Consider the following 18,256-nt stretch of genomic DNA (forward strand, 5'->3'; position numbering starts at 1 on the left):
CTGTGCTAATCATAGCATAGTTACAATACTACACCCTTTTATATTTAGCATGCTAACATTCAGTTTCACAACTTGGTACATAAGAAAAAATATATTTGAGTTACGTTGGTGCATCTAATTTTGTTGGGTTTACCCAATATAACTAGGTTCATACAACACAAAGTGTTTGTGTTGAGATTACATCGTAATTTAAGTTAAGAAAACAAATTTCAAACATGTGGAACCACTGTCCACAATTGAATCAGGTTCAGATAAAGGGCACTTTTTTAGTGAAAACTGAACTGTACATTTATAGAAAGAAGAAAAATGTAATTCTGACCAATATCTATTTGCCTCCGCCATAATTCTTTAACTGACATGGCCCCAACTTGGCAAACCAGGGCTCAAAGGAAATTGTGCTCATCTCGTAAATACGATCATTCCAACATGTCTTGAATGCACTATAAGTCCTGGCACAACGTTCCTATCAAACAGTATCAAACAAACATTGATATAGCCCTAACCTACGCTAACCCTTAAGTCAGAGGGAAATGATAGGTTGACAAATATGTTTTTCAAACCACTAACCCCAAGACCAGAAACAAAGGGTCTTTTCCAAAACCTAGTGAGCTGCCTTACTGTCTCCAGGCTAACCTAGGCAGCTGTCTTCTATGGCAGCATCCTAACTGAATTAGAGCTTCATAAGACACCGATTTGGAACGTTCTTCAAAGGTAGCATCTCTGTGCGAGAATTTTTATCATAGAAGACAGTTTACACAAATGGAAAAGGCTGAGAATGCAATGCGTACTTTATTTTTGTTATGAATAGAGCTGTTCAGCTTGTAGTCCATAAACCCCTAATAGAATTCCCCATTGGTTCCCTTGGGATATTCCTTTGGGTTTTTGAACTTATGAGAAAAATAAGGTCTGTGGTAAACATTACTTGACTATACGTGGACGTTTTGTTGTACAACACAAATTGAATTTTGAAGCCGTGTTGAATTACATACTTTTTTGTGGTATGACTGTGTGTAATTTATTTTGTAGAATAAAACATCCATATGTCGTGAAGTAATGTTTACCACGGACCTTATTTTACTCACAAGTTAAAAATCCCATTATAAAATCCCATAGGGAAATCCAGAGGGAACCCATGGCAAATTAGACGACAAATTGACGTCACGGCTGAACAGCTCAATTGCATTCTGACATGTTTCAGATTTCCCTAAAATCTGACTTTTTGATAGAAATGTTGCTTCAGGATCAACCAGGATTTTGATCCAGTGGGTTAACCACATTAAGTATTTTAGTCAAAATATATTTCTCTGTATTGATAGGCAATGAGGTTGCAGTCAGGCTGCAAAAATTCCACAAAAAACATGTGTTCTCTGCTATATTGTGTCAACATGTAGTTATATCCAGATTGTTTGTGTCTTAAGCTTCACTGCTCCAGTCATCATGCAGAAGTGATGCATGTAATTTGCAATCACTTAGCATTCTGCGATTAAAAAAACTGCTTAACATTTCTCATCTGCATTTAATGAGGGGTTAGTTCTAAATATATATTTACAGGATCACTTACATGTAACATTATTTGATTATCTGGCATGCTCTTCTATTTTGAAAGATTCGTCTCTTAGTCAAGATGAGCTGTCATCATCCATTCTATTGTAAAGGCATGTTGTGCAAACAGAATGTAAACCAGCAATTATGTTGAATTTGAATAAAGCAATTGACCTTCAAGTTTGCGGTTTGAAGAAATTTCCCAATCAAAAGAACCTCACATAGCCTTAACTATCCTCTCTGATCACACATGCTCTTTTGAGCTATTAGAAGCTGCTCAAGTATGCCAGTTTCATCGTCTTTATAAGATGGTGGTTTGATCAAAGGGGACTGCCATTCTCACATTCCCTCAGTCAAATAGATTCCGTAATGGATGTGCCACCAGTGGGAATATCACCCCCCATGTTTGGGGGGTCTCGGACAGTAATAACAAGTAAAATTCTCATATTCATTGAGCGAATAAATCATTAATCCTCTTATACTATATGCTCGGCTAAGCACAGTCAGGCTATCTCATTTTGCCCAAGTTTTGCATAATGCATAAAACTGGCAGTTAATATTCCTTACAGCAATAGAAAAAGAAAAAAGTAAGTTCCTGTAGGACCCAAACCCTCGCTCTGCCTCAATTACAGTGAAAGTCAGGGTCTGTGGTTTCAGTCAAGGACTTTGCGAATGCTTTCCTGAAGACTGTTTGGACTTGTCTCTGCTTTTCCCTTGGCGGTTGGAGGTATCCAGTGGTCTTGGGCCATGCCATGGAGGACAGTCAAACTAAATGATAGAGATGGGTAACGATGGTCAACTAATTGTCCAACATCTCACTAGTTGACTAGTGAAGTCAACTAGGTTATCTGGATATTACATTTTTTTTTCATATATTTTTAACGCAATGCTTTAATTATCATGCTAACAGCGTGCTGTGCTTTAGCTGTTGGGCAGTTTCCACGGAAATGTAAAAAATTTTTTATACCACATCTAGCCTTTTATAAATGAGTATGGTCTGAATAGATCTATACAAATTCAGACAGACTTCTTTGGCCATTCATTATGTCACACTGAATGCTGTTTTCTGAGCATCCCACCACGAGCATTGTATTTTTAAGATGGTGTGTCATGTTCGAAATAGTCCAACTTTTAAAAACGCATCTGTTTCATTCTGATGCACAGTTTTTAAATGTAAATGCCTCTTGAGAAACACATCCAAAACCAGCCTAATCTGGGTTACAGTGAGGCACTTACAATGGAAGGGAATGGGGTTTAATTAATGTTAAAATACGCACCGTTTCAAAAGTATAGACACAACACTTAAACAATATATGTGTAAATCTCTTACTAACCTTTTCAGTGTAAAGTTGTTGCCAATGACTACATTATCCCTGAGAAACGACTGTAAAAACAATGAATTAAACAACTATACAGCTCAAATAACACATGAGTTTCACATTTCTGCCTTTTTAAACCCTCCAAAAATTGTCCCCATTCACTTCCATTGTAAGTGCCTCACTGTGACTTTAAAAGTTTAAAGTTATTTTTTGTGGGAATTTGTGGGAACCATTATGACACAAATGCTTTTAATTGAACTTGTAATGAATACTCCTTTAAGATTGATTAGGCGAAACACGGTTTACACAGTTTGGTGACATTTGAGATGGTTCCATAGGACTGGAAAGTCTTATCACAATTGACACAACATTATTTACTAAACCATGTCTAATCAAGGAGTGAATTCAACCATCAAACCACAATAATTGACTGTGACTTTAAATGCTTTTCTTCTGAAAATGTAAGGGAGTCACTTTGTTTATAGATTTTGGTTGTCCCTCAAACTTTGTATGTGAACATAACAATATTCTATTTTTAGCACTCCTAAAGATCCGTTCAGACCAACACGTTTGTTTGCTAAAAATCAAGATGCAGCACAACTAATATTACAGAATGCTGTAGTTTTTAAAAGTTGAAGTGTCTAAAAAATGCTTCGCTTTATCACTAGAGGTTGCACAAAGGTCAAAGACATCCATCTAGTGCCAGTGTATGTAGAAAAATAATTGAAAAACAGTGCAACAAAAACATGTTCGGTGTGAACACCCATTAACAGGACTGTATTCTGTGAATGTAGCCTGTGCCAACTCAATCTAATACTTAGACCAGGTATGGGCCAATTCCCAAACCATACCCAACCCAGCACTCAGTCACATTTATATAAATCTGGAAGATATTTTTTCTCTCTCGTAGTTTCCTTTCTTGCCTTATGGATTCTATGCCTGGTGTACTGTAATACTGTTGCCTCATATGACCCATTAGGAATTTGATGTATTGAGTTGCATTATTCACACTCTGTCTGAACGGCTCATAAGTCATAAATTAGAATTAGAGTTCTCTGTGTTCTTGCATTCCTGCCTCCTGTGGTTTGACCTTGATGCCTGGCTTGAGGAGCTGTATTCATAACGGCTTCTGCGCAGAAGTATGTGGAATATAAAGTTTGTCTGCTCCTATTAAGTTTAATAAAACCCCAGATTGGTGAATCACGCTCCCTCAACATGCATACAATACGAGTGAATCAATAAAAAGAAGAAAAGGTTTGAATATCTTAGATACAAAAGTGAATCAACCAAAGTATGTAAGAAATGGACTTTAAGAGTTTCTCGTCATTTACTAGAATATGTTCATCAGTGTTTTGAAATGGCTTTTGTAAAGATGATCATCTCTTTTCTGTTGGTTGCTGTATCTAATTTACCTTTCATCTCCAATCTTTGTGTCCATGCTTTGAGTTTGATTGGTGAATTGTTTAGAGCTTTGTTCCTTTCTTTTCTTGAGTTGTTGCAAATAACTGGGCATTTGTGTTCAGTTCCAGGAGCTACAGCTGGACAGAGAAATGTTGTTAGTGACCAATCGTAGTCTTGCTGAAGAGAGCCTGTCACACCGCCCGCACCTCCAGAATGGCAAGCTCCAATTGGCTGCAAAGTACGAGAAGCTGGCAAAGCTGTCCACTGCCTGCAGGGAAAAGCAAAGCCGAATTGGTGAGTGGAGGTTTTCCTCAAGCGAATAAACATTGGTCCTATTGCGAGTGATTCTGTGAATGCAAATTAAGAATTTTATCAATCCTAACACATGGATCATCACTCTCATGGTTTGCAAATACCCATTCTTTTGTGAAACACAAAGATTTTTTGAAGGATTTTATGATTTGTTTTTGTCCATACAATCCAAATCAATGGTGTCCAAAATAGAGATAGACCGATATATCGGTTTTATATATTCATCGGTACATCAGTTCATTCTGTGCCACAGATGGCTGCTTCGGTATGGAGCTATTTATCGTTTTTGTTACATTTGTTTGTTTGACATATTTTTTTGGTCACTCTTTCCCAATCAGTTTTACCAGTGTTTGATTATTCAGACGTTTTATTAGACATTTTAGTTGGAGGCGCAGTGGTGCTCTACAAGCGATACAAAAGACGCACGCAAGGCAGGGAGCTGGCGTACTTGTGAAGCTTCGTCAACATGGCTTTAAGACTCCACTGACGAGTATTTATCTGGCAAATGCACACTCTCTCACCAAAAAAATTGACAAACTGCTTCTGCTCACTCAAACAAATAAGGAGTCTTCTAACTCCGCTGTTAATGAATGAATGAAGCCATCCCGGACAGTGAGTTTCATCTGCCAGGCTTCCAGCGGTTCAGAGCAGATCATGATCAGGAAAATGAGAGGCAGTGGAACATGCTTGGTGTATAGATGTAACAGCATTGAAGAAGATGTGCTGTCCTAATTTAGAAGCTAACCTCACACGTGAACTGCCAAAATACAAACAACACATTACATGCCCCACCAGAGACAGAAATATACTGGACCACTGCACTGCTACACCACTGTAAAGGATGCATATCGTTCTGTCCCACGTGTAGCTTTAGGACTCTCTCTGGTTTATCTTCTCCCGACTTACATGCAGAAACCAAAATCAGCTAAGCCTGTATTAAGAACTGTAAAGAGATGAACTAATGAAGCAGATCTGGAACTACAAGCCTGTTTGACTGCACTGATTTGTAGTGTTTATGAAGCTCCAGCCACAGACCTGGATGAGCTCACTGATACTGTTACATCATATATCAGTTTCTGTGAAGATATGTGCATCCCTACTAGGACATTTATATTATTCAATAACGATAAAACATGGTTTACAGGACAACTCAGACAGCTTTGTCATGCCAAAGAGGATGCTTACAGAAGTGGGGATAAAATATTGTACAACCAGGCCAGGAGCACACTAAGGAAATCAGAGTGGCTAAAAAAAACTACTCTGAAAAGCTGAAAAAACTGTTTTCAGCCAACGATCCTGCATCTGTGTGGAAAGGCCTGAAAAGAATCACAAGTATAAGACACCTCCCCTGGCTCTGTAGAGAGTCAACTAATGGCTGATGAACTGAATGCATTTTACTGCAGGTTTGAAAAGCCCAGTCTCACACCCCTCCTTCGCTCTGATCTTCACTTTACACACACACACCAACATTTCCTGGAACTCCCCTCCTCGCCCTACTGCTACTCAATCTGCACTTATGGTCTTTGAGGAGGATGTGTGCAGGGTCTTTCGGAAACAAAAGACTAGGAAAGACCAAGCAGGTCTGTAGATGATGCAAGTCAATATGGGACTGCATTATATCCTGCATATTTGTCGCATAAGTTTTGGTTTATCGCAAAAGAAATCTGCCTTAAGCCGTTTCCATACAGAAATGTGTTTATCGGTAATTCACCTCCCAGATGTCCCTAATTTTTTTCCTCTGAAATTTTGGTAAAATGGGGAGAGTATTGAGATGATTAATTGATGAATTTTTTTTTTCTACAAATTTTAATTTCACAAATGTAACTTCCATTTTAATTTCACAAATAAATGCAATCAGAGGACGAATTGCGATCAAAAGGGAGCCGTTACCCTTCTGATAGGACTGTAATATTGGTCCTGAGTTTGCGCCTATTGCAGGTGGCCACCGGTTCGGTCCGAAAGAAAATCATCATGGCCCTGTTCAAGCTAGCAGCCTACACCAAGTAGTGGGGGAATCTTTCTGTCTTAGTATAAGGAACATCCATCGATATGTATATGTGTGACTCAGCATTGGACAAATACTTTTATCCAGTCTTGGAAAAAGGTCTAGAATATTCTGAGAATGTCATTCAGACGACTTTTTTTTTATCTACAAAAAAGGGTAAAGCTAATTTAGGTTTGTGTAAAGAAAAGGCATATATAGGTCTAAAATTATATATATTTTTTTCATTTGGTAATAATTTTTTTTTATTTAATGCTTTATTAGTTTGGTAATTTATTTAATGTAATACAGGGAATTTTGCCAGCATTTTTTCAAAAGTAGGCCTAAGTTAAACAATAATTTAATAGAACTGGGTTATATGTTAGTGTTCCAAAAAAGCACACTGTTGTTTTTCTCCTATTATTGTGTATTTATTTTTAATTTAAAGCATCTTTGTGCACCGAAATATGTAGTGTCATGATGCAGATGTGTTTGCAACATCGGATCTGTGCAGGTATGCTGTTAAGATCAATCCATAATCACGCACAATAAATTGGCTGTCAAGGATATATACCTAGTCGTCATGATTAACACTGGCTAACAATTGGGGTAAATTGAGTCACGTGACACTACATTATTGTGTATGTCAATTTTCTCGACAAAAAGTGCTTCCAAACCAGTTTTTCACAACATTTGAAGTATCGACATAGAGTTTATGTGCTAGAGTTAAACGGAAATATATTATATATTGCATTTCCATCAGCTTTATTTTGATGCGCTAAAACTTTTTTCACCAAAAATCCTTAGATGGAAACATAGTTATTGTCTCCATTGTTAAAAAGGCCCAGCAGATGTTGTACTTCTTTCACCAGTTGAGCAAGTTCAACCTGCCACTGGCGCTGCTGATACAGCTCTACTCAGCAGTCATTGAGTCTGTCCTCTACAACTTCAATAACTGTCTGGTTTGGTGCAGCTATGTAATCGGATAACAGAAGACCACAAAGAACAGTTCGGACTGCTGAGAGGATTATTGGTTGCCCCTGCCCTCCCTTCAAGAACTATACACTTCCAGAGTTCGGAAAAAGGCTGGAAAAATCCCTGTAGACCCCACTCACCCTGCCCACTACCTTTTTGAACTGTTGCCTTCTGGCAGGCACTACAGAGCTCCAGAACCGTCAGGCACAGGAACTGTTTTTTCCCTCAGGCTATCCAACTCATGAACAGTTAAAACTGCCCCATTGGGCAATAATTAATGTGCAGTACACAGCTTAGTCTATTTATATTTATCCAAAATACCACACCTCTTCTGCCACACATTCCCTTGCTTCTGAATATAACAGATTTGTATATTGTACAAATGTGTGTGTGTGTATATATATATATATATATATATATATATATATATATATATATATATATATATATATATATATATATATATAATGTATATGTATATATATATATATATATATATATATATATATATGTATATGTATGTATATATATATATATATATATATATATATATATACATACATATTTAAGCAATATCACTCAAGCAAGAGTGCATACACAATTATAAATACCATGAGACCACACAGCCATCATACTACTCAGGAAAGAGACACATTCTGTCTCCTAGAGATGAACGTAGTTTGGTGCGAAAAGTGCAAATCAATCCCAGAACAACAGCAAAGGACCTTGTGAAGATGCTGGAGGAAACGGGTAGACAAGTATCTATATCTACAGTAAAACAAGTCCTATATCAACATAACCTGAAAGACTGCTCAGCAAGGAAGAATCCACTGCTCCAAAACTGCCATAAAAAAGCCAGACTACAGTTTGCAAGTGCACATGGGGACAAATATCTTACTTTTTGGAGAAATATCCTCTGGTCTGATGAAACAAAAATGTTACTGTTTGGCCATATGGACCATTGATATGTTTGGAGCAAAAAGGGTGATGTTTGCAAGCCGAAGAACACCATCCCAACCATGAAGCATGGAGGTGGCAGCATCATGTTTTGGGTGTGCTTTGCTGCAGGATGGACTGGTTCACTTCGCAAAATAGATTGCCATCATGAGGAAGGAAAATTATAAGGATATATTGAAGAAAAATCTCAAGACATCAGCCATGAAGTTAAAGCTTGGTAATGAATGGGTCTTCCAAATGGACATTGACCCCAAGTATACCTCCAAAGTTGTGGTAAAATGGCTTAAGGACAACAAAGTTAAGGTATTGGAGTGGCCATCACAAAGCCCTGACCTCAATCCGATAGAATATTTGTGGGCAGAACGGAAAAACCATGTGTGAGCAAGGAGGCCTACAAACCTGACTCAGTTACACTGAGGCCAAAATTCCAGCAACTTATTTTGAGAATCTTGTGGAAGGACACCCAAAACTTTGACCCAAGTTAAACAATTTAAAGGCAATGCTACCAAATACTAACAAAGTGTATGTAAACTTCTGACCCACTGGGAATGTGATGAAAGAAATAAAAGTTGGAATAAATAATTCTCTCTACTATTATCCTGACATTTCACATTCTTTGAATATTGATCATAACTGACCTAAGACAGACAATTGTTTTCTACAATTAAATTTCAGGTCTTGTGAAAAACTGAATTTAAATGAGTTTGGCTAAGTTGTTTGTTAACTTCTGACTTCAAATGCAGATAGGTGTCATTTTAAATGTTTGTGCTGAAAGATATAAGCATTGAGCACAACCCAAATGTGCCAAATCATAATGTCTTCCAGGGCAAAAAATTATTTTTAACTCCTTCACATATTAAAGTGATATTAGAATTTTTTTAAAATGGGACACTAATCCCTGATGAGACGCCGCATGGATATAGTTGGCTGTTTTTGGCTGTTGACTGAGCAGATTAAGTATAGCATTTGGACACTCCTGTCGTGGACTTCTGGTGGTAATATTTCAATATCACTAGGCAACATTGTTCCATAATAACACACCCTGACGTCCGGAGCTCCTCAATTATTCAACGCAGCAGTAGTTGACGTGGTGACTGACCTATACCTGGATTGTTGATACATTTAGCGATCACTCCAGAGCAGGTTTACCCTCCATTGCCCCCCCCAGGGTGGAGTGGAGCGGACAGGTCCCAAAGGGTAGTCTGGGGTCACAAGGTCCCCACCTGTCTCCCCCACCTCTTTTCAACACCAGCCAGGAATAACTGGCCTCATCTGTACCAGACCAAGTTAAGGTGCTCTGGTTTCACTTCCCAAACAGTTCCTCATGGGTTTGAAGAAAGTTTCTTTTTACTCAGCATGGCCAGAATGAGAGAAATATTATTGTGTTCTTCCACGTCTGACTCTCTTGGCTGAAAACTCAGCTTGACAGTTTCTCACGCTCCATCATTTTTATTGGCCTGCTGACAAGGCATGTTGATTAGCAGCTTGTAGGACTAAGAGCTTTTGGTTTAGAAATCATTTGTTTATTATTTTCTGTTATATTTATATTGTTATATTTATATGAGGTGTCAGAGTCCATAAAAATGTGGTAAAGATTTGAACACTGACTCACTGAGATGTTTAAATAGTCAAGGCATTCTGAATCTTTATTGAACGAAGGGAAATTTATTTAGAAGAAAATAGCAAATTTCTCAGTGTAAAAACAAATAAAACATGTTTACAATAATTCAGATACAATGGAAGTCTATGGGGCAATCATACTGAAGAGTCTTAAAGCAGAAATGTGAAATTCGTATTTTGTTTGAAAAAAAATTCTCTGTTGTTTGAGCTGTGAAGTTGAGCTATGAGGTGAGACTACTTTTCTAGGTGGATGGATGTCCTGTTAATGGGTTAGGTGAGCTAAGTTGTTTCCATATAAATTGTGCTTTCATGCAAAATATACTCCGCAAGTTACAAGGTTTAACAGATTTACAAGGTCATGACGTAAATCATTATTGGCTAACTTATTAACGAGGTTGTTATGAGATTCTACCACACTAGTCTCGCGTTAACACGTAAATGTTTTGTAAAATGTATTAAAGCTTAAGTGTGTAAATTTCAGTGTTAAAATACTTTGTCCTATCCCATATTTATATGTAGAGACTTACTGTAAGTAAGCCATTCATAGGTTAATTTTCTGGAAAACCATAAACACTGTGTCACTGTGGCACTATGAAAATACATCTGTTTGTTTTGAGGGACCTGTCTTACAAGGGGGGTGGGGGGATTTTTTTAAGGTTAATGTATTGGTAGAAATGTACATTAACAAAGATTAACAAATGCTGTAAAAGTATTGCTAATTTTTTAGTACATGCTAATTGTTGCATTAATTGCTAACGAATATAACCTTATTGTAAAGTATTACCACTTTAACTGAGGTTTGCATTAGCTGTTACTTTGCCAAACATGCCCAGCTTAAATTTCAACCTGAATATTTTTCCTCACTTTTATTTATATATTTTTATTTCATTTATTTCACGATTTCATTTATTTTTCTATTTCAACATTTTAAAACTTTTAGGTGTATCATTCTATGTGTTTAGACACGTATAAGCTTCTTTGAGAGATGCAGCTTTGTTTATGCTCCTCAAGGCCAAGTCAAACAACAAGTTACTGTTGTGTACACTGATGTTTGCTGGGAAAAATTGAGTTAAATGGAGTTACCCTGCTGGGACCTCAGAAGCAGATGAATTCAAGAGTCTTTCACTCGCAATTCTACCATCACGCTTCCATGTCTCATGCCTGTTTGGTCTGTCCACACTCTGTGCTGGAGGCATAAGAATGTAGGTTTGTACGAATTGTATGAGATCAATCATGATCAGTCATCAATTCATGTACGGTAAGGCTGTATATTTCAGCGGTAGCCCACAACGTTGACCCACCTATACTCTAGGGCCCACATTCCAACACTCAGACCAAAGAGGCCGATATGAATTATTTGTTGACTTTTTTGGCCCCTCCTCACCATTGTGCAGTGTAACTGGTGATGCAGATCCTTTTGAAAGGGCTTTTGTTTGTGACCCCACCTCCAGTGCCACTTAAAGAAAAGGCAGAGATTCATATGATAGTTAAAAAGTCTCAACACAGTCCTGCCCCTCACCCAAGAGCCCAGTGGAGTCTGGGAACCAAAGTCTGAGGCAGATAGATGACAAAGTCTCTGGAGTGAAATGCCAGCAGGATATTGATCAGTCGTGAGCAGGCAGAGAGGAGGAGGAGACAGCGGGCTTCCTTCAGTGTCCTACAGAGTAACAAAAGATCAGTGGAGGAAGTCTGCTAGTCTGCTTACACGTTCTGACAGAGCTGTTTTCTCCTTGTACAGGAAGTCCCCATCCACACATGGGCAATGTTCCACTCAAGCCCCTTTTCCACTGACAGCATGCCTGTGTCATGCTAAATCCTACCCCCAGTCAAAATCATTCCCCTTGGACCCCAAAGTGATTTCACTGGCTGTCAGAGCTTCTTTTGGGTACTCTATTTGGTGCCTGAAATGTAAAATTTTTACATAATCTGGAACCATTTCCACTGCAGAAAAGGTGGACTTGGTTGGGAAAACTAGGAGCCCAGAAACTGCGAATGTCAGAGGCCGAGAGGGCTCACCAAGCAGTGTTTTCAAAAAATAAAAAGCTAATTTATTTTTCTACAACCTTGTAATTGTTTTGTATGTTAAAATATGTTCTCAATCCTAACCCTGTAATGTAATGGTAACCCTGATAGCACACATATATCACTTAGACGTCTTTTTGATATGTGTGTTTACTAGGGCTGAAATGATTAGTCAACGTTATCGACAAAGTCGACAACAAAAAATTGGCTACAAAAATGTTCATTGTCGAATAGTCGTTTGATCTCATTTAACGTAACATGAGATCATATGAAACTCTAAAGATGACGCGAGAGAGGAGCACAGCAGCTCACATCTGACTGAGGAGAGGAAGAAAACACATGTCTGGATGAACTCTAAACTTTCCAAACAGCTTCAGGTGATGTAGATTACAAAACATAATGGAATTATAATGAAAAATGCAAAAACAGAAGCACTGTCATCGTGAAATAAAGCAGAGCTGGATCTGGCATTCCACTTCAGCAAAACCTGCATGTCAGAGCATCTAAAAAGCAAACAACCTGGCATTATATCTTTAATGCATCCTTTATTACAGTTCAAATAATAAGGAAGTGCATCATAAGCAAACTACATAAATGGCATTTCTCTGTGCGGTCAGAGCCACGTCTATTATTCGCGTGAAGGGGGAGTGATTGAAACTGCACCTGACTGAGGCACCCTCTGGCGCGGGGACACCGTCCCTCATGCGCGTTTACTATAGCTAGATTAATAATGTGACGTATTGAATCATAATATACTGTTGCCTATGTGTCACACGTGTATGTTATTGTGCAGTAAATTGGAGATTTGACGAGTAAATTGACGCAGCTCTATTAAGAAGATTGAGTTTGTTTTTGTGAGTTAAAGATGGATCGAAGTGAAAATAAAGTGAGAGTGTAGTCTTGGCCCATTATACACTGCAACAGAGTTTTTGATCAGTCTTTTTTGGCTTGTTTTGCAAAAATAATGTCTAAAACTCCTTTAAAACAACGTACATTTACATTCGTGGCTATACTGCAGAAGGAAAGATTGTTATTGGAGAATGTCGAATACAATATTTAATATTTAAATATTTTAAAATATCTAAAAACAGCATACTTAAAAGATACATTTACCTGAGAAGCAACATATAAGATATTTAGACTTGCTTTTAGAGAATATGTGGAAAACAAGACAAAAACTCGTGATTACAATATATTTTTTTTTCAGTGAATTTTTACTGAATTAAACATAATATTTCTTTTTCCTTGGACTTCAGTGAATGTTATTTAGAGATATTTTTAAAAGATGATTTTGGTACTCTTTATTGCACGTCTAATACAACCTTTTAAGTCTAGGCACAAGCTGAATAATCGGTTAAGAGTTAATGATTAATCGTAGCAATAATCAAATGATTAGTCAAATAATCTGTCTAATAATCTCTATATTAGTCGATATATGCAGCCCGAGTGTTTACATCTGGAAGACGTATTTATTATGTTGTTTGTTCATCTGCAGTACGTCTATAAGACAGATGTCAGTAAGTCATTCAGCAGATGTCTTTAAGATGTTTATGATATAGAATGTTTGTAAATCTGATATTTTTTAAGATGTTTAGCAGATGTTACTTAGATTGCTATGCTTTCCAGATGAAAAGATCTAAAACAGACATCTTGGATTTGTACGTGTGAAGGTATCAGGCTAATCAGTTAACGTTAGGGTAAGGTATTAGGCTAACCTTGTAGCGGTATGGTAAGATATCAGGCTGACCGGTTAGTGGCATGCTTAGCCAGCAGGCTAATTGGTTAGCTTGCACAAGATAACCAATCAGCCTGCTGGCTAAGCATGCCACTAACCGGCTAACCAATTAGCCTGCTGGCTAAGCATGCCACTAGATAAGATATCAGCCTGATATCTTACCATACCGCTACCAGATTAGCCTAACTGACCGGTTAGTGGCATGCTTAGCCAGCAGGCTAATTGGTTAGCTTGCTATCTACAAGCTAACTGAAAACACCAAATGTCTATTTGATGTGTGTGTTTTATCTTGAAGATGTATTTTTACGTTGTTTGCTCATCTTCAATAAGGATTTCAATAAGACATTCAGCACGTCTTTGAGACATTTATGTTTTAGAATGTTTGTTAATCTGATCTTTTTAAGATGTTTAGCAGATGTTAATTATATTGTGATGCTTTCCAGATGAAAAATTCCTAAGACAGACATATCGGAGATGTACGTGTGCTGTTGGAATCTGTAGCTTTGGTTATATCATGATATAATTTAAAAGACATTAGCTGATGTATTTTGATGGTTTAGATGACACATTCAAAATCGATATTGCAGGGTTTCTAATAGAATACAAAAAATAGTTCTGTGGAATCGTTTTGGGGCCCAAAGGGGATAGGACTTTGATGGGTGGTTGAATTTGGTCCAACTTGGGCTGTGGCACAAGAACCATTACCAATTAGATGGAAAATGGGGTCTTGAGAAACACTGTTTTACAGAACGAAACGCTCTTTTTTTTTTTTTCTTGATCTCTCTCTCACAGCTGCTGGCCAACGACGGAAGGAGGGTGGAATATTCACCTTCCTGTCACCACGTTGCATACATCCACCCGTGTCTCCAGCTGCAGGCTATTGCTGGATGGGTGGGAGAGAGATCGTTCCCCCAACACAAAACATCTGATTCTCATTCTACTAGAGCACAAAGAAAGAATGAATAATAGTTAGATTGCTTCATCAGCTGAGGCTGGAATTCTTGCTTGGAGGCTTGTGAGTTATTGCGTAATGAGATGTAATAGCGACATGACAGACGCTAAAGCAATTGTTCACCCAAAAATTTAAATTCTGTAATTTACTCACCCTCATGTTGTGGTTTTATTCTTCTGTTGAGCACAAAAGGTGCACTTTTGAATAATATCCTGGTCACTCTTTTCCATATAATGAATTTGAATGGAACTTGGTCTGTCATGCTCCAAGATGACAGAAAAGCACCATGAGAATAGCTTAAAAGTACTCAGGTAGACTTGTGTGCTATATTCAAAATCTTCTAAAGCTATATGATAGCTGATAGTCATTCTTCATTGAAAATCTTTTCTTCGCTGTAGCTCTCAATTAAAAAGTGCCGTCATTAAACATGCTACATCGAGTTTGATATCAATGTATAGCATCAGAAGACCGCACACAGTTATATGGGCCAATTTTATGATATGTTATGGTGCTTTTTTCACTTTCATTATATGGGATAGTGCAGGATGCATATTTTTTCAAAAGAATAAATATAATTTGGGTTTGCAGCAATATGAAGGTGAGTAAATAATGAAGAATTTCCATTTTTGAGAGTATTGTTCATTTAAGAGAGAAATTTGGCTCTAGAGGGTGTAGTACTAGTTTCTTGGTGGGAATTCAGTCTAGCTTCGAAGGTGATTTAATGCAAGTCCCTACACCACAATGTACTGCAGTTCCACTCTCACTCAGTTAGCCTCATTTGCTACTAATGCGCCCGCCAACTGCATGAGTCAACATTATTTAACGTTCCTTCATTTTTTCCCCCTCACATGTGGCCAACGGCACATTCTTGGCCCTGTATTTCTTCTGAAGAGTGACACGACACTGGTATGTGATACACTATCCCTCCTGCTTCAAAAGCAAAGAGCACCACAAGTACCTTTATTGTTAACCTTAGTGTAACAACACTGTTTGCTCAAGGTCCAAACTGTTAACCTTTGACATGCAAAACCCATCGTTGACCTCTCAACGCATACCCGCAGAACTCTCACCAAACTGGTTGTCAACTACTCCACCCCTTACAGAAAAGCAATCCCCTCCAGAGGGGGCCAAGCCAACATCAATGCGATCTTGAAAAGGGCATCTTTGTCTCGAAGTTTCCTGTAAATCACATGGCCAAAGGGCAGACTTGGGAATCTAAAGACTTTGTGCGAGTGCGTTTTGGTTCTCACTGATGGAAGAGTTGGTAATGAACAGGATGTGAAGTGGATCTGCTGGTGTTTCAATGGAGGGGGCAGTTATCAAAGTTGTATTGAGGCCATTGAGCTACCATACATATGCAGGCTCAATCACTCAGTGGGGCCTCTCACAAGCTTTTTGAAATCAGTGTCCTGAGAATCTGTCCCATACTGGGAGCTCTAGGCCAAAAGCCCTTAGAAAAAAATCTATGCGATACATTATTTCAAAATTGCTGTGTTTGACATTCACATGGGCTTAAGCTCATTATGATTGAAAGGGAGGAAAATAAAACAGTTCGCTTAATATTAGGAAAATATGTTTATAGCTTATGCAGATTGCTCTATTTATGCAATGAGCCATTTAATGGCCATACATTTAAAGAATAGAATAATTAAAATTTTGGTCTGTTCATCACACAAACCTATCGTATAGAATCAGAAAGTCTTATGGGTTACTATACTTTAATTGTGATCTTTTTATCATATTTGGAGCTCATCTGCCCAGAAAAAGGCAATAGTCTAGGTTCCGGAAGTAAAAATCCCATTCGTTTTCTCTATAGGCAAACTGATTTTTAAGGATAAATTATAAACCTTTAAATACAGACACAGACCTTCCATGAGCTCCGAGGTTGTTCATTGATTGTACGTACTGTATACATGTTATTTCAACTTCATATAAAAACAAATAGTGTTTAATAGTGGAATTTGTGGTGAAGAACTACACTACCCCTGATGCTAAAGAGAAAGATGCACTAAACAGAGAATCAAAGCAAAAGAGGTGTATTTTCTTCCCTCACTCTATTTATATTCTTCTGCAAACCAGTTATGTGCTTTAGACCACTACGCCACCACCACTCCACTAAATCTCATGTTTGAGAAGGGCCCACAAGTTCTCAGTAGGATTTAAGTCAGGTGAGGTAGGGGGCCAAGTCATTATTTGGGCATCTTTGAGGCCCTTACTGGCTAGCCAAGCAGTGGACTACTTGGATGCCTGTGATGGAGCATTGTCCTGAAAAAAGATCATAGCCTTCTTGTAGGGCTGGGCGATATGGCCAAAATTGGCCAACATTTTTCATATTGTTCGATATCGATATTTATCACTATATACATTTATACATTGCATTTTCTTGTTTTTATTTCAAAGTTGATGGAAGAAAATAAGAAAAAAATTATTCAAAACAGTTAAAATAGTCTCTACAAAACTGCACAGGGGGTCCAGAGATGGCCAAAGCAGTGGGGCCTGCAGGATCTTTTACTAATTTTACCGTCTTTTGCCGTTTATCAATTGAAAATGAATGTTAAAAGATCATCTGTTTGTTCTGAAGCATAGTGACAGCAGTCTAGTATTTGTTGGAATATTTTTACATTAAAATGAAATATTTTTTATATTTCTTTAGATTCAGATACCCAAGTATGGGGCATAGAAGCCCTTGGGACTGTGGAATGATGCTGAATGTGGGTTCAGGGGTGTCCCGAGAGAAAATGTAGAAAACGTTTTTAAAAAAATGTAAAAAACATTTGTATATTTTCATTAAAGTGAGAGACTAGTCTACCAACTAGTAATTTTAGTCTTTCCTCATCCATTCCAGACATCTAATTAATTTTCACAAAATTAGAACAGAAATCGATTTGTTTATTCGATTTGTTTATTATTAAAGGCTCGTAACATGCTGATTAATAAAGATACATTTAGAAGGGAAAAACGTTTTGGTCTAAAAGGTGTTTTGAAACCATGTTTAGTCATGCAGCGCTTCATGTCTACACACATGCAGGGAAAAGAGGCAACGCATGCGGAGCAGGACAGGGCAGAAATGATGCATGTTTGTTGCTAGAGAACAATATTCAAGATTACAGTGCAGAAAGATCAGAGCTGTTGTCCACATCACTGTTGTTCTGCCGCGCTCTTCAGTAGAGACGATGAGAGGGCGCAACTGTTGACATGAAGTCTTGCGGTGCGGATGCAATCAATCCGGTGTCCGACGTAGCCTAATCTTTAGCAAGGCAGCTAGCATTAGCAAGTTCATCCAGTCTGACCCTACGTTACCACTGGCGTGTTGTGAGCGAAGTTGAGAGCGTTTTCAATTCATTCCAATGAAAGCCGAGCGTCATGCTCGCAAGGTGGATCGTAGGATTGGCAGCGGTGCGGAGCAAGCTCTCTCCTAGCGCTGTGAGCGCCTTTGAGCG

The 18,256-nt window shown here is 38.1% G+C and overlaps 1 protein-coding gene across 1 annotated transcript in view; it reads left to right on the forward strand.

Moving 5' to 3' along the window:
• vps37d (VPS37D subunit of ESCRT-I) overlaps positions 1-18,256 on the forward strand; it is a 49,223-nt gene that overhangs the window by 13,378 nt on the left and 17,589 nt on the right. The window contains exon 2 of the mRNA XM_052107546.1: positions 4,385-4,556. Coding sequence (XP_051963506.1) covers positions 4,385-4,556 — 172 coding nt within the window. The remainder of the gene's footprint in view (positions 1-4,384; positions 4,557-18,256) is intronic.

This window comes from Xyrauchen texanus, chromosome 3 (genome assembly GCF_025860055.1).
Source record: "Xyrauchen texanus isolate HMW12.3.18 chromosome 3, RBS_HiC_50CHRs, whole genome shotgun sequence".
NCBI classification, from domain to species: domain Eukaryota; kingdom Metazoa; phylum Chordata; class Actinopteri; order Cypriniformes; family Catostomidae; genus Xyrauchen; species Xyrauchen texanus.